The 21565-nt window shown below is 39.4% G+C and overlaps 1 protein-coding gene across 1 annotated transcript in view; it reads left to right on the top strand.

Moving 5' to 3' along the window:
* PLPPR1 (phospholipid phosphatase related 1) overlaps window positions 1–21565 on the top strand; it is a 258906-nt gene that overhangs the window by 201179 nt on the left and 36162 nt on the right. The window contains exon 3 of the mRNA XM_041760585.1: window positions 14041–14229. Coding sequence (XP_041616519.1) covers window positions 14041–14229 — 189 coding nt within the window. The remainder of the gene's footprint in view (window positions 1–14040; window positions 14230–21565) is intronic.

The raw sequence follows: 21565 nt of genomic DNA, 5'->3' as shown, positions 1-21565 counted from the left end.
CTCTTCAGAGTCATATAATAGAAAACCAACTGCTCTGTGTGCAGCCAAAAACAAAATTTTTAATAAGGACAGAAGTGAATCCTATGAAACTCAGAAGTCATAGACTAGCCTCAGCATAAATTAAAACAAACTAAAAAACCATCAGAACCAAAATTATTCATTCTCTCCAGGCCTTATGATCTCTTGACTTCACACTTCATTCTTTTCTATGTGTATCTATCCATTAGCCTTTACAGGTTTCCCAGGTTCAGATGGCCACAGAAGGCAGCTCTGCAGCTTCAGGACTTTTATGTCTTGGGATCAAGTGGCCAACAAAGACACACAAAATCTGTAACTGTCACTTCAGATTCCTAAGAGAAAAGCTAATGGGCCTACCTTGGACCAGTTGTCTATCCTCAGTCAAGTCATCTCCAGCCAGGGAATTAGTAGAAGCATGAGTGTAGGTATAAGTATGTAATTCTTGGGGCACCAAAGTGGCTCAGTGGTTAAGCATCTGCCTTTAGCTCAGGTCTTGATCCTGGGGTCCTGGAATCAAGTGCTACATCAGGCTCCCAACAGGGAGAGCCTGCCTATGTCTCTACCTCTTTCTCTATGTCTCTCATGAATAAATAAATGAAATCTTTTTAAAAAAGTAAGTGTGTAATTCTCAAAGAAAGGCAATTAGGGTCTGGGTGAACATCTCAAACAATGTCAACAACTCCTAGAGTCAATGAGCTACTTTCTGTCTTTCAAAAAGCTTGAGTATAAGTAAAATATACATTTATCCATGTTAAGCCTTAAAGGAATAAACAAAGTATCTGTTTTTTTCTGATTTGGGATAAAATCACAAATTGATTTATTTATTCTGTTCATCTCATGCCCGTCAGAATCTCTGCACTTATATTTAATTCAAGAGCAATTACTCCATTAAAATTAGAAATCAAATTAATTATTCCAAAGTAAATGCATACAATTCATTAAATAAAAAACATATTTCAATTTTAGGGGCCATAGAAGGAAAATAATTAGAGGACCTTGGTGTTGAGAAGCTCAGAAACTTCTGCCTTAGCAAAAGAAAGCCAACTCCAGGCTCTGCAACCGGTTTATGGAGGAGATTCAGTGAAAGCATAAAAGCTGCAATTCTGCTCATCTGCTAGAGCAATCCCCGTGAGGATGACCTGTTCATAACGATTACTAGAGAGCTTCTCCCCTTATTTTAGTTTTCTGTGCTATGTAATAAATTGCCACACACACAACCACTTAAAACCACACAAACTTACTATCTCATGCTTTCTGTGGGTCTGGAGTCTATGTGTGAGTTAATGAGGTCTTCTGTTCAGTATTTTATTAGGTAGAAGTCAAGATGTCAGCTGGGACTGTGATTCTGTCTGAGGGCTTCTTGCAAGCTCACTAGTTGGTAGAATTCAGTTCCTGTAGGACTGCCCCACCCCTAGAGTCAGTCCACCATACCTGTCCATGTGGTCCTCTCCACAATAAAGCAGATTGCCAACAGTGTTTCTACTGCTTCAAATCTCTTAACTTCATTTAAAGGTCTCAAGTGATTTCTAGGTTAGGCCTAGCCAGGATAATCTCTCTTTTTATTAACTTAAAGTTAACTAAGTAGGGACCTTAATCACATTAATCACATTGTTATAGTTCCCACACCTTTGCCGTATAATATATACCATAATCAAGGAAATGGCATTCCATTATATTCATAGGTCTTGTCCATACCAAAGAAAAGGATCATACTAAGCATGAACAGTTGGGGGTAGAAATCTTGCTCAGAATTCTTCATGATGCAATAAAATGAAGAGAAAGAAGAATGATGGTTGGTCTTCGTTCAACTTTTCCCAGGCTTAAAGTCACCATCCTTTGGCATAAAGCAGAACTAGGCTATGGGCATAAATATGTTCATAAATCAAGGAAATCTCAGTAATACAAACTTCTTATCTCCTAGGCCTAATTTTAGCTGTTTATCTCTTATATTGGCCTGACTTATTTTTGTTAATTTACTCATTTATTATATATATTTGTATAATGTGTATAATATTATAAGTGCTTTATATATTGGACAATTCTTTAGCATCTGCAAAGAGTTTCTCCAGGTCTTCTCATTTAATCCCATTGCTCATGTTATCTCATTCCCATTAGGGTGTTTCCCCTCATTCTGGTCAGAGGATCCAAGAACCTAGAGTCATGCATCTAGGATTACAAAGTCAATCAGTGATGGAACAAAGACCAAATTTAGGTCTTCATCTCCAAATTATGGTCTCCCCTCTCTTTTTGATCCTCCTTTATATCATTAGAATAGGATAGCTAAATGTGGGACATCCTGACCAAGGACCCGTTTAACTGCCCTTAAAAATAGCTTCCTTTGCCACCTCCCTTTGGTGCTCAACTGAGAAGAGGTTGAACATGGTTTCTGTCTCCTTTCTCCAATCTTCTGTGTCATCTTTGAGAACTAAGCAGACCAGGACTTTGTCTACCCTTCGATAGGACAGTGAGTCCCCTGCATGTTGATATGCTGGGTAACGGCTTAAATTGTGTTGAGTTTCTGATTGGTCAGTTGACTTCATGTATCTCTTTAACTTGTTGTATATTACGTTTTCCAGAAAGGTTCTGTTGTTTATTCTATTATGGAAAGGCTGAGGAAGGGCAAAGAACTCCCCTTAATCAGAAAGTACCATAAGCCATGAGCTAAAAACAGTACTTTTTACATATATTACTTTTCACAATTAAGTGTTTTATGTATATTATTATATCCATTTTACAGATGAGGAAACCGAGATTCAGAGAGATTTTATACATTACCTGAATCCACACAGGTAGCAAATGGTGTATTTAGTACTGCATCTGAGTCTTTAAACTCCAAAGGCCATAAACTTCTATTATACCATATAACCAGCTCAGATGTCACTGCTGACACAATCCTTCCCTGTCTTATCATGTGTTTCTCACAGTTAATATTCTCTTCTTGATTTCATCGTAATATCCATCCATCTACCCTTCCATCCTTCCACACTTTTATCCCTCCATCATCCAATTATAATAATAATCAGTGTTAGACACCTGTCATTTGGCCACTTGTTCATATCCTGGAAAAATGAAGAACTCCTTTATCTTTACATTCCTACCAACTAGCTGAGGGGTTTAGTGCATTGTTGGTATTCAGGAGTTGTCTGCTTACTTACAATGCTCCTGCTGAGGAACCTGAGATTAGCGCTCAAATCAACTTAGTTTATGTTAACAAAAGAGGTAGTAAGGCTATAGAGTTTTAGATCATAGGGATCATTTATGCATTGCCTCCATCCACCTCTCTTACCTACTTCTGATAAGTAGGTAATAATTAAAATGCACATCAAATTTATCCAGGACTTTCTTCTTAGAGGCTTCTTTTGACTCCTCACATCATCATTCTCACTTTCTCTCACATTTGACATCGACTGAGCTTTGATTCCCCACCCCTGCCCCAGAGGCCCACCCTGGGAAAGTGCAGGGCCACTAAAGGGCAAGGTTGGTGAGCTTCTCAGGCCAGAGTTCTAGGCCTTCAACTTTACTAGCCCCTGAGGCACTGAACAGCAAAGTCTTGCTGTAGGACTTTACGTTTATCACTAAGAAGTGTTGGCAAAATGGCAAAATCATTTTGAATTTTTTCTGCTTTTTCTGATATTAGCTATGCTTGCCAATTTTGTGTCACTATAACTTCCTTCATATGTATTCATCCATGTCATTGATTTTTTTAAAAAATCCCTAATGTCAGAAGATCAAAGAGAAAATTCTGTGGCCCAATTTAGCTTAACTTAGACTCAATAACTATCCTTTCCTTAGTGTAGTTGTAAATCTACCTGAAATAGTATAGGTTTTACAGTTCTCCATATTATTCATTCACCAATAAATAACAAAATGATGCTGGAGGATAGAAAAGGTGAAAAAATATTGTATTTACATTTCTTAAAGAGTGGCTAGGCAGGAAGGTATAGGTAGCCCAGACTGAGAGGTAGACCTGTGTATTTTCTCCTAACTGAAGAGTAATGCCTGATGAGGTTTACTGGCTTGTTCTCTGTTCAAATAATAGGCTTCTTTTCTCCCTTATCAAAACATGGGTAGGACAAAGTCCAATGCATTCAACAGAGAGAAAATGGTTTAGTTTACCTGAAATAGCTATCACTGAAGATTTGGGAGGAGTAGAAAGACATAATCATACCTGTGTCTTAGGATCATAACTCTTTAGCAGCAAGGTAGGTAATAGCATGAAGGGGTTGAGATTCCAAAGGCAACCAGAGCAAGTGGGACAGGATTTCGAAAGTATACCGTCATAGATTATGGGGGCCTGAATAAGAACAGGGCAGCTGGCAGACAAAAATGAGATAAATAGGAGGGGCACTATGGTAAGAAAGACCCGACAGCTGACCAAGTATGGCCTGAGGAGGAGTGTAACAGATGGAGGAAGAAGGAAGTATCCGAGATGACATTGAGAATTCTAACATGGATGACTGAGAAGATGTTGATTAGATTTACCAGGATGGGAAACTCAAGAGAAGTAGCAGGTCGAGGGAAGAAGAAATACCAGTTTCCCTTTCAGACATATGGCATTTGGAGTATCTGTGGGCCACAAGGCTGGTGGTCAGGGGAGCGTGCAGGGCCAAGAGTGCTGAGAGGAAGAGTCAATATTAAAGTAGAATCCATAGAAAGAGATGTGATCTCCCAAGAAGAGAACATAGAAAGGAAATGAAAAAAGGGGCAAGGATAGATCCTAGGAAGGCACTACTGTTTACAAACCAGGCACAGGAAAAGGAGAATTAAAAGGAGTCAGGGAAAGAATGGTTAGAGGCAGGAGAAAATAGAGATTTTAAATACTAAGAAAGGAGAATGGTGGTTGTGGGGGAGGGAGGACCTTCAGTTAATCCCCACTCTCACCCCAAAGCCATCTGAAAAAGCATTGAAAAGAACAAGCATGTTGTATGGACGTGTTGAGTCACTATATTGTATAACTGAAACTAACTACACTGCATGTTATCCAACTGGAATTTTTTAATAAAAACTTTAAAAAAAAAAAAAAAGGAAAGAACAAGCAAATAGCACTCAAAGAACAGGAGAACAGACCAAGTACTTACCAAGTGCTAGGCATTACCCTAAACCTTTTATAAACATCATCTCATTATGCTAACTGCAGGTTTCAAGTGTAAGAGTGGTTAAATGGCACCAGAGGTTCAAATTCTGGTTTTACCATTCAAGTTTGTGAGCTTGGAAAATTTTCTCTTCTTTGGTTTCCTTTCTTTTCTTTTCTTTTTTTTATTTTCTCTTCTTTAATTGAGGGTTACTCATTATCTCACAGGGAGGCATGAGTATCATGTAAGATGATGCATTTCAAGCTATATAGTTTGTTATGTGATTAGTCGATGAGTCCTTACTATCATTTATTTGGGATTGCTTTTTTTTTTTTCTGTCTCCCTCACAGAAAGCCCCACATGTCCAAAGATCATGTCGGTTTTGTTAATAGTTTTATTATTGGTTATTCAATTATGTTAGCAGATGAATACCCCCAAAGTCTGCATGTAGTAGGCACTCAATAAATGTTAGTTGAATGACTGAACAATCTCATTTCATCCACATATCCTTGCCTATGGATATACCTCTGGTTCTCTTTAAAGAAGAGGGGAATTCTCATACACACACTGATTCATTATAAGTTTTCCAGATTTCACAAGAGAATGTTATTCTTAACCACAGCTTAATTGCTTGTTAATTAAAAGACACAGGTCTGAGGGGGAAATAGAGAACTATTAATCAAAAGGCATAAAGTTTCAGTTAAGTAGGATGAATAAACTCAAAAAATCTGCTGTACGTTGGATATGGCCAATAATACCATATAGCGTGCTTAAATATTTGTCACAGGGGTAGATCATCTTGTGTTCTTACCACAACAGAATAAATTCAAAAATTATTTCAGAGAATATAAAACTTTAAAGAGCGAATAAGGATCAAATAAACTGACAAAGGAGAATTAACTGATTATTTAATATTTTACTCTTTCATATCTTGAGAGAGAACATTGTTTGCAAATAGCAAAACTAAGAATAGTTACATGATTCTTAAAAATTCAGTATTTGTGGAAATATGATATTTATCAAGATCCTTCATTTTATAGATGGAAAACCTAGCTGATTATTCAGTCCTGGCTAATATGATGACTTTATATTCTCTTACATACTTTGGTATGTGTGGTATTATTTGCTTATCAGAAAATAATTTATATTCTACCCAAGTTTAAAAAAAACAGCTAATAGTTATTGAGTACCTGGTAAGTGGTTTCAATATCCTAAATCATAGTTCTCATACCATTCTGAAGATAATTCATTTCTCATGTAAGGAATGAGTTACCCATTTCACAGGTGAGGAAACTAAGGAATAAACAGGTTATGTAATTGGTTCAAAGTCATACAGTGGTAATTAGTGGATTTGGGATTTGAACCTATGTATAAGGAACTTGCACACTATCAGACCAGTATCAAATAAAATCATGCTTTATTGAAGGACTTTTTTTTTTACTCACATAGTAATAAATACATTTCATACTATATTTTACACACTTCCTCTGCCTATATATTATAAACTAAACAAGTTTCACATAAAAACACTTGCTCTTACTATGTGTGAAACTCTCTGATACATGCAATTCTATTCTTTTTCACTAGAAGAATTCTAGTTGAAGTCCAAAATTATGTACATTTGTTTCACAATCCACTAATGGTTTCAGACCTGTAGTTTGGAAAACCACCGTAATAAGGAACATATTAAGATTCAATAATATTAAATGAGGATAAAAACAACTAGGGATACATTTATTAACCATTTACTATGTGCCAAAACACAATTGTTGATATTTATGTATAATATCCTCAGTTCTTATTACAACCTTGAAAAGTAGCTCAGTGTTTTTTCACACAAGAACTGGGATGTGGGGGTACCTGAATGGCTCAGTTGATTCAGCGTCTGCCTTCAGCTCAGGTCATGATCACAGCATCCTGTGATCAAGCCCCGAATAGGGCATCCTGCTCAGCGGAGAGCCTGCTTCTCCCTCGTCTCCCTGGTTGTGCTCTCTTTCACTACCTCTGTCTCAAATACATACATACATACATACACACATACTGGGATGTGGAGAAGTTAAGAGATTTCCCCTACAAGGATGAGCCTGATTAAAGATTTCTTCCACTAGCCTAATAATAACATTTAAGTATCTTAAACAACTAAATCAGAAACAAAAAAAGACACAGGTCTGTCTTTCACTGGCAGGTTACTTAGTAGTAAATAGTCTCCAATTCACTGCTATCTAGGGTTTTTAAAAAGCTAAGCTGAGAGAAACAATACTGAGGAAGGAATGCACGAGGTATACGTAGTCTGGTCCATTCTTCCTAATCAGCCACTGCTCTAAATACGCAGTTAATATGCAGTTAAACATACATTTCTCATGCTACAACATTATTAGCCCCATTTTACAAATAGAGAAACTGAAGCCTGAGATTTTGAGTCCCATGCCTAGTAAGTAGCAGAGTGAAATGTGGCTCACAGTCTTAGCGTTTCATTATGCCGTCTCTCTCAAGTTCAACCTAGTCTGAAATATAATTAATACCCACCTCCTCCATTCTATTATCAATATTACTTTTGTTCACTTCGCTTTGATGCGATATTATCAGCCTATGTGAAGAATTGACATTGCGGGGTGGGGGCACCTGGGTACAGTCAGTTGAGCCTCCAACTCTTGATTTCAGCTCACGTTGTGATCTTGGGGTCATGGGGTTTGGCGCCATGTTAGGCTCCAAGCTCAGGGTGGCATCTGCTTGAGATTCTCTCTTCCCCTGCCCCTCCCCCTGGCTCACCTCCCCCCTTGACCAAATAAATAAATAAATAAATCTTTTAAAAAATATATTTTTTTAAAAAGAATTGACATGAGGTCCCATATAAAAAACAGTGCCATCCTACTCCATTTGAGCCCTTGTTTATCATGCCACACCTGTTATGAGAACCCAGGGAGAATTCCAGTCCAGTCACTATATCAGAAAGATTCTACTTATCTTTAACCATTGGTTCATTTTTTATCTTACAGATACTGTGAAATGTGCAACTGACCAACATTTCCTTATTGTGTTGACTATTTAGACAACTTCTACTCTAGGATCTAATTCTGTCTCCATACTTCTTTTTTATTCTATAGCAGCTTCTCACCAATGCTTGCTTACTTTATTTGATGAAGGTTGATAAAACTCCTTTTTGGAACAAAATGAGAATATATAAACATGCCCATTGCATATTTATGAATTATTATTAACTTTCCTACAGATAAGGAAACTGACACTAGGAAACATTTGAATAGAGTACTCAAGTCTGGGGCACCTGGGTGACTCAGTGGTTAAGCGTCTGCTTTTGGCTAAGCTGGTGATCCCAGGATCCTGGGATTAAGTCCTGCATCAGGCTCCCAGCAGCGAGCCTGGTTCTCCCTCTGCCTGTGTCTCTGCTTTTCTCTGTGTCTCTCATGAGTAAATAAATAAAATCTTAGGAAAAAAGTACTCAAGTCTGTAGCATATAGTTTACCCTTTAACGTCATGCTGGCTTATATTTGTGAACTGATTTTCCACGGGCCACCTAAGTTTATGTGGAGAAATGCATCATATTTAATCATCATCCTGGGCTCCCACCTGTGATTCATGTGACATTATACAATTCATATAATCTCTCTCTTCCTCTGTTTCCTCACCTGCAAAATGGAAATAATATTATACCTACCTTGCAGGGTCATTGGGCAGAAACAGAGTTAATTTATATAAAGTTCTTAGGACAGTACCTGGGACAAATGCATCATATATATCATTACCCTTACCATCACCATCCCATCCTCCTCTTTCCTGGCTCTTGCCTCTGTTGTTTATGTGGGGAGCTTCCATCCCCTCTCAAAGGATCACACTTACTTCTAGAGGTGCCTAGGGAGGTGTCACATGGGCTCATGAGCAGTTTTCTCATGTTCCCCCCCCCCCAGCTTACTAACTTGGTTCCTGCTTCCATCAGCGCCCTACTTGTGGGTTTCCAACCCAAGCCCTTGTATACAGCTACTGACACTTGTGCCTGTCTTGTTCTTTATTAATATGAAAAATATACAAGTCCTTAAAGTGGGCTGTTCCCTAGAGCCCTCAGTAAGACATTACTTCTGCATCACAACTGTGCCAAATCTTAACCATCTAAGCTCTGCTACAGTGTTCCTCCTGCTGAGTTTCTTCTTTTATCCCTGCTCTCTGTGGAATTGAACATATGCCCATGGATCTTAGTCAAAACCAATCTCCTAAACAGACACCATGCTGCCCTATCCATCCCCTTATACTCCCTTCTCTTCCATAGATCAACCTTTTACCTATTCGTCTGTCAACTTGCTCCCTACCAGCTCACCAGGCACAGGCAGCCATGTAGGAACCCCAACTTGGGATCAGCTGACACCCTCCTACATATCTACAGATTACTGTCCGTTTCCTGTGTTTATGCGTACTCCCCAGTTGGATCACAAATTGTTTGAGGTCCTAGAGAACAAGCCTAAGAATCCTGCACCTTCACAGCACTTAGTTTGGGACTGAACACAGAAGCAGCCTCCACAAACAATGTTGGTTGACTCATTAATTTGCCATAGTCTTGATAACTCCTGACAAAACCAGAATGAGAAACCTCTTTGGGGAGGGAAACATCCATTGCCTCAGGTAGAGTGACCTTAGCACCCCAGTTTGTTCAGGACTATTTTGGTTTTAGCCCTGCAAGGTGCCAGGCCCCAGGAAGCCCCTCAGTCCTGGACAAACTGAGATGGTCAGTCACCTAGACTAGGCTTCTCCAGTTTCAAATATGCCCCTTACACTCCAGACCAATACCAGTCCTTTCATTCCAACCTCACATGTCTGCTCCCTTTCTCCTGGATGTGTGTGGGGTGGGGGGAGGTGTGTGCATGCATGCATGTACTCTTTCACTTGCTATCATGAGTCATACCATCATTACCTGCTCCCCCGCTCTTCCAGCTTGTATCAGGTTGTATAAATTAGTGGTCTGCAATTCCTCCAGACTTACAGACCAAAGGAAAAGGTACTGTCATCTCAGCCTTTTCCCTCAGCTTTGTAACCTTCCTCGTTATCACTTTTTGTGATCTTTAATCAGTGGAGGGTAGAAACACAATGCTCTCAACCCTAACAGGCAGGATTTCAGATATTGCTGGCTTCTGCCTTCTGAATCCTTGTGGAGTGGCCAGGATTTAATGCATTTTTTATATCAGATTGTTATTCTTGGGAAGTGCAGCTGAGGAAAAAGCCTGGTATGTGAGCTTCTTCCCCCCCACTGCCATAATTGCTCCTTTCACACGGATTTCATCAGCCCTCCACTTGCACTTGGGTCCGGCACAGCCTCACCATCTGCTCGTGTGACACCAACATTATGGCCTCCCTCCATGCATCCCTAAATGGGGCTGGAGAAGGCAACAGAGATGGCAAGTGTGCCAGCTGGCACCAGTGACATAAACCTAGACAGTGATGGATCATGGCCCAGGACAGAGAGGAAGAAGGGAGGACGCCGATGGCTAATTGTCCGCTGTCATCAGAGCTGCAGGGCGGACCTCTCTGGAAGCAGAACCAATGTGGTATTTCTGTTCCTGCAGTAAATGCAAAGCTCTTTTTAAATATGTGGTCACAAGAGAATGTTCAATAGAAAAGAAACCTAGAGGGCAGCCCACGTGGCTCAGTGGTTTAGTGCCGCCTTCGGCCCGGGTTGTGGTCCTGGAGTCCCAGGATCGAGTCCCGTGTCAGGCTCCCTGCATGGAGCCTGCTTCTCCCTCTGCCTGTGTCTGTGCCTCTCTCTGTGTGTCCCTCATGAATAAATAAATAAAATCTTAAAAAAAGAAACCTAGAAATCAAGATCTGAATTATTCTGGTTTTGCTTCTGTGCATCTCTAACTGGCATTACTGGGGACTCTCCAGGGAATTTAAGGATTACTTGAAAATGACAGGCAAGGGCTCCTGGCTGATCAGGGAGGCTGATCAGTGTAAGTAGACTTACGGTGCCAGGTCAGTGCCATCCAGTAGGCTGCCTAAGTTCCCACCTTCCTCTCCCGCCCTGAGTCTCCAAGATTCTCAGTTCTTTACTTCATGTCTTTCAATTGACTGATTCACACATTCATTCAGTTCTCTCTGAATGCTGCTTCCAGGATTAAATTGGCCAGGCAGCTATTCAAGATTTGTTCTATAGATTTCAAATTTAGGCATATTGACCTTGGCTTTTTTGTTGCCATTATTGTTGATTTTGATGTATATGAAGTTAAGACAGTTCTATGTTCTAAAAATCTCTGTTCTGTGTTTTTCTAGTGAGTCTTTTTACCTATGTATATTTACTTTTTTACCTATGTATATTTACTTTTGTTTACTTCACTTTCATCCTGCCCATTTTTAAATGGAAGTGGTAGCACAAAGGCACCCAGTAAAATATGATACTTATCCTCATTAGAGGACGCTAGATGCCATTTTTGGGTTTTGTTTTATCTGAAAGCTCCCATAGATCCTGCCTATTATTCCCCAAGTAGTTGTTGCCCAAGGGCTGATGAAGCCATGAGACAGAAATCTGTTTCCAGCCACATGGAGGAGACTCCTAGAAATCCCAGATCAGGGGCACCTGGGTGGCTCAGTGGTTGAGCATCTGCCTTTGGCTCAGGTTGTGATCCTGGGGTCCTACATCAGGCTCCCCGCAGGGAGCCTACTTCTCTCTCTGCCTATATCTTTACCTCACTCTCTGTGTCTCTCATGAATAAATAAATAAAATCTTAAAAAAAAAAAAAAAAAAAAAGAAAAGAAATCCCAGATCAGGCCTGTGCAGGAGGCACAGATAACCTTAGAGGTAAAGCCCCCAAACTGTGGGAATCATAGTGTTTGCTCAGCTCCAAAACATTCAGGTCAGCTGACTAGGTTCATTCCCATCAGGTCAGTTCAGTTGACCAGTGAAGCACAAAAGAAATAGAAACCGCATGGCCTTGACTTTATGAACTAGCTGCCAGCAGGAGCAGCTTTGGAGCACCTCTCTTTCATACTTGTAGTAAACAGACTAATCCAAATCTCCTCTCTCTGGCTAAAAAGAAAAGAAAGAAAGTGCCAAAAACAGCAGAGCTGGCTGGCCTGAGCACTCGTGATTTACATGTGGTAAATCCCCAGGAAATAACATCAGGCGCAGAGAAACACTCAGGAGTGTCCCGAGATTACTAGATGGTCAGAAGTTGTGACAGAAGCTCTATTGGGGAAGAAGGGTTGAAAATGCCAGAGAGCAGCATATAGTCCTTGTAGAACCAGAGACAAGTCGCGTATGAAGCATAACGCATGGAAAGTATGATATGCGACCTACTGGAAGTAAAGAAAGGTGGCAATGGTTGAGGCCAAAGACAAAGAGCTTTATGGCAGAGTGGTTAGGGGTTCGCACTTTAGACACACTACAACTCAAGGCCTCTGAATGATTTCAGCTGGAATGGAGGAATTGCCGAGATAACATCCCACAAATAGAGGCCGGGCCTGGTTTCAGACAATATTTTCAGCAGAATGTAAAGCTTCTCTCCAGTGCTGTGGCTAGAGAACTGGGTATGAAATAGATAAAAATGCCAAATAGTGCCTCTCTGCATTAGAGTTGCCTCCCTCTGTACCTCTCTAGGCTTTTGCAGAGGGTGAAATTTTGATGTCATGATACAAGGTGTTTTTTTTTTTCTTCTGGGGATCAGAAAAGGTGGGTTTCTTTCTAGTCCCAGACTTACCCTAACTAACTATGTCATGACCTTGGGTTAGTCATTCCAGGGCTGGAATATGAGCTTTAGCCTTCCTAAACCCTTCCTTCCCCCTCACTGCCCCATATGTACTTCCAAACAGAAACAATTTTGAGCCACAAATGATGTGCAAAGATGTCCTCCCAAGTTCTGATTTTTTCCCATCATTATTACATTGATACTTTTTTAAAAAATCACTTAATTTTTTTTTCCTCCTTTCTAAGTTTCCCTACATTGCTGATTCTCAACCTAAGTACCTGTTTGGCTTCCTTGTTGGATGATTCAGGAGTGATCACGTCCCCTTGTGGGCCTCAGCCTTCTCATCTATGAAATAAAGGTTTTAGACAGGAAGATCTCCAAGACCTCTTCCAGCTTAGTTTTCTGTGATTTCATAACCTCGAAAACCTATGTTCTTTCTACCTTTATCACCTTTATCTTGGCATTTTAGTGTTTCCAAATATGAATGAGAAAAATAATGTTGGCTTTTCTATATTCCCTCAACTTCTCATACCTACTAAAGCCTACATCTAAACCTCAGTGAGTATCTGGGACATTTGTGAGTGGAAATGAAAGGATAATTATATCCCTTTTTATGTCTAAACCTTATGAAGGATCTGTGATTATAGTAAGATGTTATCAGGAAAGTCCTGGATTTACTGGTAGAAAGCATTTGGGAATAAAGGCGCCTTTTTGGAGAAGGTATTCCTGGACCATGTGTTCATCCCTGCAATAATTCAGGCTTTAACCTTTCTAGGCTTTAGTTTTCCTGTTCATTTGTTTGTTCATTCATGATTTACCTGCCTCTAATAGTTTATAATAAGGTAAGTATATCTCTAATATTTGATGAAATGTCTCAGGACCAGATCTCACATCTATATCTTGCCAATTCTTATGCCACTGCCCTTTGACTTTTCACCTCTGTTCTGAATAGAAATACTGCCTTGGCTGCCATGCATCCTCTGAGAGGGTGGCAGCAGAAGCTGGGTGTCTCTCTTAAGCCTTGCTGTGGTCTGCCTTTCCGATGCGAGCTGTTCATTATTTTCTGGAAGGTTTATATAACAGATGTTACAAGGCAGACAAGCAAGCACACACTCCCCGAGCCCAGAGCATGCTGAGCCAGGCACGCACACACTTGCCAATACCAAAAGGAGGAGAGCTGCTGGGGTGATGGAGGGAGTGTGCTCTGCGGGGCGAGCGCTGCTCCGAAGACCTGCTAATGTCTCTGTGTGGCCATGCTGTATTTTCAGCTTGTCATCATGGCTGGGACAGTGCTGCTTGCCTACTACTTCGAATGCACTGACACTTTTCAGGTGCATATCCAAGGATTCTTCTGTCAGGATGGAGACTTAATGAAGCCTTACCCGGGGACAGAGGAAGAAAGCTTCATCACCCCTCTGGTGCTCTATTGTGTGCTGGCTGCCACCCCAACTGCTATTGTAAGTACAGAATACTTCCTTCCTTATTGTCAGATACTAAATAACATTTCCTGTCTTCCTTTTCTCCTCTTTCCTCCCTTCCTGGGCATTCACCAGCAGCCTTATCAGGGGTGTCCTATTTCAGCCAAAATGGTGAATGGAGCTCTGCATTAAAAAAAAAAAAAAAATCTCATTAAAACAGGTCTTGTCTTTTATAGGTGGCTTTTGCTTTTTGGTATCTGAATTTAAAGATGTCTATATATATAGATATATAGATATATACATATACACAAGATATATACATGATTTTTCCATATATATATATATATATATATATATACACACACACACACACACACACACATTTTTTAAAGTAAATGTGGATATTGTAAATCAACAGGCGTGATTGGCTAATACGTTAAGAATAGCTACTGTGCTCTTGAAAAAATATGCTGTGGGGTGTGTGTATTTCAGAAGAGGTCTTGAATGTAAATGCTGGTGCTGATATAAAGACTCAGATCAGAGTGGAATAGAATCCCCTGGGCCTGTGTCTCCTGCTGTTCTGATTGAACTTCCAGAAGGGCTGATGAGAGAAATCACTTGACCTAAAGTTTGCTGCGATTCATTCTTGGTGACTCTGGCTGTGTTCACATTACATCACGTTCAATTCAGTTGCAACTTTACCTTCATTTATTTCATTTTTCTCTCTCATGAGGCAAAAAAAAAAAAAAAATTGGCCACACTATTCTCGAGGGAAACTTTCAAAAGCATAAAGCTCAGATCTATATTACCTGATAAAGTGGTTTAACCCTTAGACATTTTAATTTCAATTTTAAAAATGACTTTGTGTGTGTTTCATAATAAACATTTCTATGTCTGAACATGCTACAAGGTCAGATTAGTTGGGGTGTAATCTCAGTTATCATTTCCCCTATCTCTTCTAAGGGCTGCCTCCTCTACCCCTGCCCCCTTACCACCCACCCTCACCCTCTCCTCTCTCTTTTGGTAATAAAAATATTGACTGGCATGCTAAGAAATATACTGACTGCTCAGACATTCAGTTCAGACATTTGTTTTCTATACAAATGTTTTGTTTGCTTTAAGATGAGAAATAGAATAGAATTTTGAGGAGAAATAATATGGGCATAATGAACCCTGCTACTTTATTTCAATCATTGATCCTAGGCTCTGTAAGCCCCCCCTTAAATGATAAGACTATGCTATAGCAATTAAGGTCAGCAGTGATAAAACCGTGGTATATTAGAGTGGTTAAAAAACAAGCTCTGCAGTCCAACACATCTGGATTTACATCCTGCCTATGTGACTTTGTACAAATCACTCTATTGCCCCCTGCCATAAAATATAGGAATAATATAACTCCCTATTTCATGGAGTTGTCATGAGACTTGAATAAGATTGTTCGTATGAATGACTCTGCGCAGTGTCTGGCATGTACTGTTTAGCAGTAGGGGAACAAAGAGCCTGGCTGGAAACCGTTCTTCACCCTCTTCAGGGTCATAGGCCAACTTCCTGTACCTGAAGAGAATGAGATGCCACTTGGAAGCCCTGGAACTACAGGCAGTGGACTTAGTCTGGAATCACATCCTGATTTCTTTCTCTCAGAAGCATATAATTTTCTTATGTATTCACACATCTCTCTGAGTGATCCCTTGACTTACTAATGTATTCTCCTCTCTTCTTCCTAGTCCCAGGATATATATTATTGCCTAGGTTCTCCTGTAATTGCTTCTTGAAATTAGAGAGACTTTTTTCCATTAAAAAAAAAAAAAAAACTAAGGAAAGCCAGGGAAACAGATTAGGAAAAACTATGGACAAAAGAATTTGTGAATTAGAAAACAATAGAATTAACAAATAAAATAAGGAGCTAATTCTTTGAAAAGCAAAATGTGCAACCCCCTAGTCTACTATAGAAAGGCAGAAGTAAAAAAAATGTTAAAGCATGTATATAAGCAAAAATACATAAGCCTTTAAAAGTCTGTATTAAAATTGTATTTACAATTCTGTGGCAATAAATGCTTTCATCTCAATAAAATTGGTAATATTTTATGAAAAGATAATTTATAAGCAAGGCCCTAAAAGGATGTAGGAAAGCTGAATAGTGAATAAAAACAGGATAAATTTTTAAACATGTCTAAAATTTATCTCACTAAATAGTATGAGGACATGTAGCTATAACATAAATTCCTTCAAACTTTCAAGGAATAGAAAATCCGTAATTATATAAAATGTCCCAGAGCCTAAATATAAATGGAAAGCTTTTTAGTGCAAATTACAAAGCAAGAAAAATATAGATTTTAAACACTTAGAAAGTCTGTGTGTACACCCACAAAAGCACCCTGAGTAGCAAAAACTGTCTCCTTTATGAATGTTGATGCAAGCATATAGAAAAGGTTTGATAGACTTGTCTGCCTAAAAATAAGCATCTCTAACAAAAGAAAAAGACTGCAAAAAACTTACAGGATATAAGACTCAAAAAACTTACAGGATATAAGACTGCAAAAAACTTACAGGATATAAGACTCAATTGTAAATATCCTTACTATTTTAAAAAATGAGCTTCCCCAAATAAAACCAGGAGAGGACAAGAATAAACAATTAATAAAACAGTAAATTGACCGTGTGCATGTCAACATTTCTAAACTCATCAATTATCAAAGAAAAGTAATTTTGACAAGCACAGCATTTCCCTCTATGCAATTGAAAATGTTTTAAAGAAATTAGCCCATGTCGTTGAAGGTACAGACACTTTCACACAGTTCTAGTAAAAGTGTAGACAGATATTTTCTTTTTAAAGAGCAGCTTATCAAAGATGTATTAAAAGTTTATAAAATTCAGACTCAGTTATTAATTCCATTCCCTGAATTTATGTTAAGGAAATAATCAGTTTTATATAAATACAAGGATTTGTGTATAGGGATATTCATGTCAGCTGTAGTTCCAATGAAAAACTTGGAACTGGCTAAATACACAGTACTGGGGGATTGTGTAAATACATTATGAGGCAGTTGTGTTTTTGAGACACCTTTAATAGCAATGAAACATGCTTTTGATTTAATGTTAAGATTTTTAAGGGCTAAAAAAAAAAGATTTTTAAGGGCTAAAAAATATATATATAATATTGCATGAAAATATTTCTCCCTTTCACAAGAGAATCTGACCTCTTAATTTTCTGGGTTAGTTTTCCTAGAAAGGTTTTTAGTAGTATATATCAACTGTGTGGCTAGGCAAAATTAACCCCTGATTGGTGAATTGCCATCTGTACTCAGAGAACTGTAATTACCCGAGGAGGTGCCATGCTATTTCTAAGTGCAATGACTCTAGAAATTTCACACATCCGCTGCAGGACCTTGAAAGCTATGCCTGTGGAGTTGGCTGCACCATATGTTGACTCCTATAAAGCATGAGGTTTTTAAGTCTTGGTGGCTCTTGCTTCCTCTGGTATGTCTGTGGTCTCTTGCACTTGAGCTATACTGCTGTGCTGGACCACTGTGAAGACACGTGCTGAAGAGGAGCATGTGATACTTCCCTCCTTCCAAGTAGACAGTGCCCAATGTAGCATGTGGTTGTCTGTGGGTCTGAATCTTTAATGGCCCTAAGAAGGTACCTGGTGTGTGTTGCAAGGTAATCACAAATTTATAATTATACATTACAAAAGGGTAGTATGAAATAAACTAAAAATTTAGTCATTACCTATGAGTGCTAATGGTACAGTTCATTTTTTCTTCTCTTTTATCCTTTTATATATTCCTTTCCTAATTCTACAGGAGTATGTATTATTTTCAAATCAAAAGATACATTTTTAAAACATTGTTTACTCCAGTTCTTCTGGCAATAATTATGAAATAACCAATGTCTAATAAGACTTGAAAATGGCAATTCTAATAAACAAAAACACACATGGCCAAAAAACAAAAATAGGAAAACAGAACTTTGTGGAGAATTTTCTCTTCTCTCTGGGCAAAAATAATATTGCCTTGATTCTAAGATTTTCAGTAGAAACTGTTCTCCAGGCTGCAAAGTTTGATTCTATCTTTTTCACTGACTTCCTTTCTCCCTAAATGACACGAATTCACATGGAAGTCAGTTGCTCCTATGTGAAGTTAAGGCGCATGGTCAATAAACAACTGAGGACTAAGAACCTATAGTTCTACTATAGCTCTCAAGTATGGAACCTTCTCCATTTCTTTGCTTCTTTGGGTGAAAAATGTGACCAATAATGCTAGCAGATCCCTAAGACATACGCTGAGGAATATTCCATAAATGATTATAAGCATGACATCTTAATTTACTTACATTCTGTAGTTTTTGCCTAATTTAGCCTCTTGACATCCCAATGAAATAGAAAAGAGACACCCCAAAGAACATAGAGAAGGTGTAGTCCAGTTCCCTTCATTTTTGAGTTGAGAACCTCAAGACTTAACTAGGTTAAATGATTCATTGAAGGTCCAGCTAGTTCTGTGTGTGACTGAACAGATAGCCACCCATTGGTTCCACTTTTATTTTTCTCCCGAATAAGGGGCATTGCTAGGAGCCAAGGCTGATTACAGCTGTGACAGGTTAATGGTAGAGAAACGTGTGGCTTTGAAACACACTGACAGTTCTTGATCTTTCCCTAAGACTTGAAAAAAAGTGAGCAGCGTCAGGATAGAGAGCAAAATTCCTCTGATGCTCAGAGACATTTCCTGGGAGGAAGGAACTGTGTTCACTTCTTCTGTCCCATCCTAGGGAGGTATGGCTTGTCCAAGAGCAGCTTTTATTGGGCCATTGGGATCCAGATCCCAAGTGTCTAACAGAGCACCGTCCCTGCTTCAGAGTGTGCATTCCCTTCACGCTGCTGTCATCTGATCTCAGGTTGGGTGTGTCAGGAGAGGCAAAGATCCAGTCATGGCTTTGCCTCCAGTAATTGTGTGACCTCTGGTAAGTCATATTCCCTCGATAGGTTCAATTTCTCATCTGTAAATAAAAGGAGGGATTGGGCTAATGATCTCCAAGATATTTCCAGTTCTAACATTCCATGAAAGCTATAAAAAAATAAAAATAATTTTTTTAAAAAAGCATTCTGATTGGAAAGTTCCACATGTCATGTTCCCAATCCCCAAGTTTCAACTGTCTTTCTGGAGTTTGATTTTATACTCTGTGCCTGGTGAGGTTTTCATAGAACTGCATGGAGTTTTTGTTGTCATTGTTCATTTCTTCCTTAAGCCCATTTCCTGTTTTCATTGGAGTAGGAAGAAGGCAAGACCTCTGTGGGGTGACTTGTATGACATTAACGAATGGCGATTTTCAGAAAAGTAGCACAACCTGGACTTGTCCTTGGTTTACTGTGCATTCTCAAGCACAAAGGATGTAGGAAAACCTAGCACCTTCCACTGCCCTGTGTCTCTTTGGACGGGCATTAACAACTCCATTCATGACTGCAGGGAGGCACAAGAAAGGCACAAGGGAAAAGACTCTGCTGACTGTTTGACCTGTCAGTTCCTATTTCTCCTTTTGTGCTTTGCTGTCAGAAGAGATCAGCATCATGTCAGGGCAAAGCCACATGGGCATTAAACTGCACAGGGACAGGCCACTGCTGTCTCAGATCTTCAGGAAAGGTTAGAGCTTGGGGGATTTATTGTGTCCAGAACAGTTTAACCAAAAGTGGTAGCCCATACTTCCAAGAAGTCTGCAGGGTGCCTTCTAACCAATGTGGAATCCCTGGATGACTACTGCCCCTGGCCTCCTGAAGAAACTTGTACACTCTGAGTCAAGGGCAGAGAGCCTGCTTGGATAAGAGGATTTAACTCAGCAGAGAATCTGATTTACCTTTATTTTACCTCAGCCCCAGCACCACAAGGCATGAGAAAAATGGCTATTAAACCTTTTCTTGGCCTCACAACAAAGTGACAGGGGAGTATTTAGTATTGAAGCAGCAGAACATTCGATGCCTAGCCCGAGAGAATTGAAACAGCTCGCAGTTTGCATGCAACTGTGCACGCACGCATATATAAGACTAATCTAGAATTTCGTAGGAAAGGAAGAGACAAACACAGTTTGATAGAAAGGCACAAATTGGAGGAAATTGTGAATCTTCATTTGGGGGGTTTCCGGGCTGTAAGCTCTTGGAGTGAATATAAAAGCCCAAAACACAGTGTGGAACAGAGTGGGCTCTCACTAAATGTAAGTCTGTTGGCTGGCTGACGTGGGACGCAGCTGCTGAAGCAAAGGCGGCATTGTGGGACTTTGCACTGCCTCAGAATCTGCCTCTTCCAGGCTCTGAATAATCTCATCTATTGAAACCCCTTTTAACACTTTATAATTCACATCTTTTTCCCTTTTGTACATGATCACATGACTTCCTTTTTGTTTTTGTGTTTCTTACCATGAGAACATCATTTTGTTGTTGTTGATGCTAAGGTACTTAGTCTTTACAATTACATTTTTCTTTTCTGGGCAAGATTTATAGGTTATACCCATTAATGATTGTGGATTTTTTAAAACTTAAAAAAATGTGTTTCCCCATCTTCTATCAACGCTACACATGAATGCTCTAAATTCTTTCACAGATTGTCTCTTCCCCTCACATCATCCCACAGAAAGACTTGGTTGCCATCTTTGAGATACCCCTTCTAGTGATTGCTGGTGATTGTGGGAAGGAGTTTTGATAATTTGCTTCTTAAAACTCCTCTTTGCCTAAAAATACATGCTGGTCAATTTAGTTAGTTATCCCAATGCATTTTACTTTTTATTGAGAGCAGTGTTCTACCTAATGCATTTTAAATTCCAATTTCTCTAATATCCACTGTCCAGGATAAAGGCATAAGAGACTGCTATGATTTGGAATGTAGCATACCACCTTGGTATTACATTTTATAACAGGTATCAACTGAAGACTGCCTTCGGAGTGGGTAGATATGGGTCCTGGATTAACACCAGGAGGGAGGCCCCAATCCACAAATAGTTGCTGAACAACTTCCAAAATGCCATCATGCAAATGGCCTTGACTCTGTTGAAGCCTTGATCTTTAAAAGGTATAGGAAGTATCTGGAGTTGAATTTCTTACTTATACTTAGATGTAATAAAGCAGAAATCAAGAGCTCTTGAACGTGCCTCTGCAGATCTGGGTTGTCCATGGCATTCAGTGGGGAAAGATTAGAGCAGAACGTGAAGATGTGGGCAGTCAGGACTATCAGCACAGTCTGTATATTTTATATTTCCTGGGTCACTAAACAAAATCTACCACAAAAGCCATGCCTGCCTTTCTTAGAAGTGCTCATGACTATGGAAAGCTCCCAGGAGAATATTGGAAGCATCCAGAAATCCCTGGGACTGAAAGCTGTTAAATAGCTGAAGCTAT

Source organism: Vulpes lagopus, chromosome 7 (assembly GCF_018345385.1).
Source record: "Vulpes lagopus strain Blue_001 chromosome 7, ASM1834538v1, whole genome shotgun sequence".
In the NCBI taxonomy this organism is placed as follows: domain Eukaryota; kingdom Metazoa; phylum Chordata; class Mammalia; order Carnivora; family Canidae; genus Vulpes; species Vulpes lagopus.
Note: the sequence above shows the minus strand (reverse complement) of the source record. Positions and strands in the feature narration are given on the sequence as shown.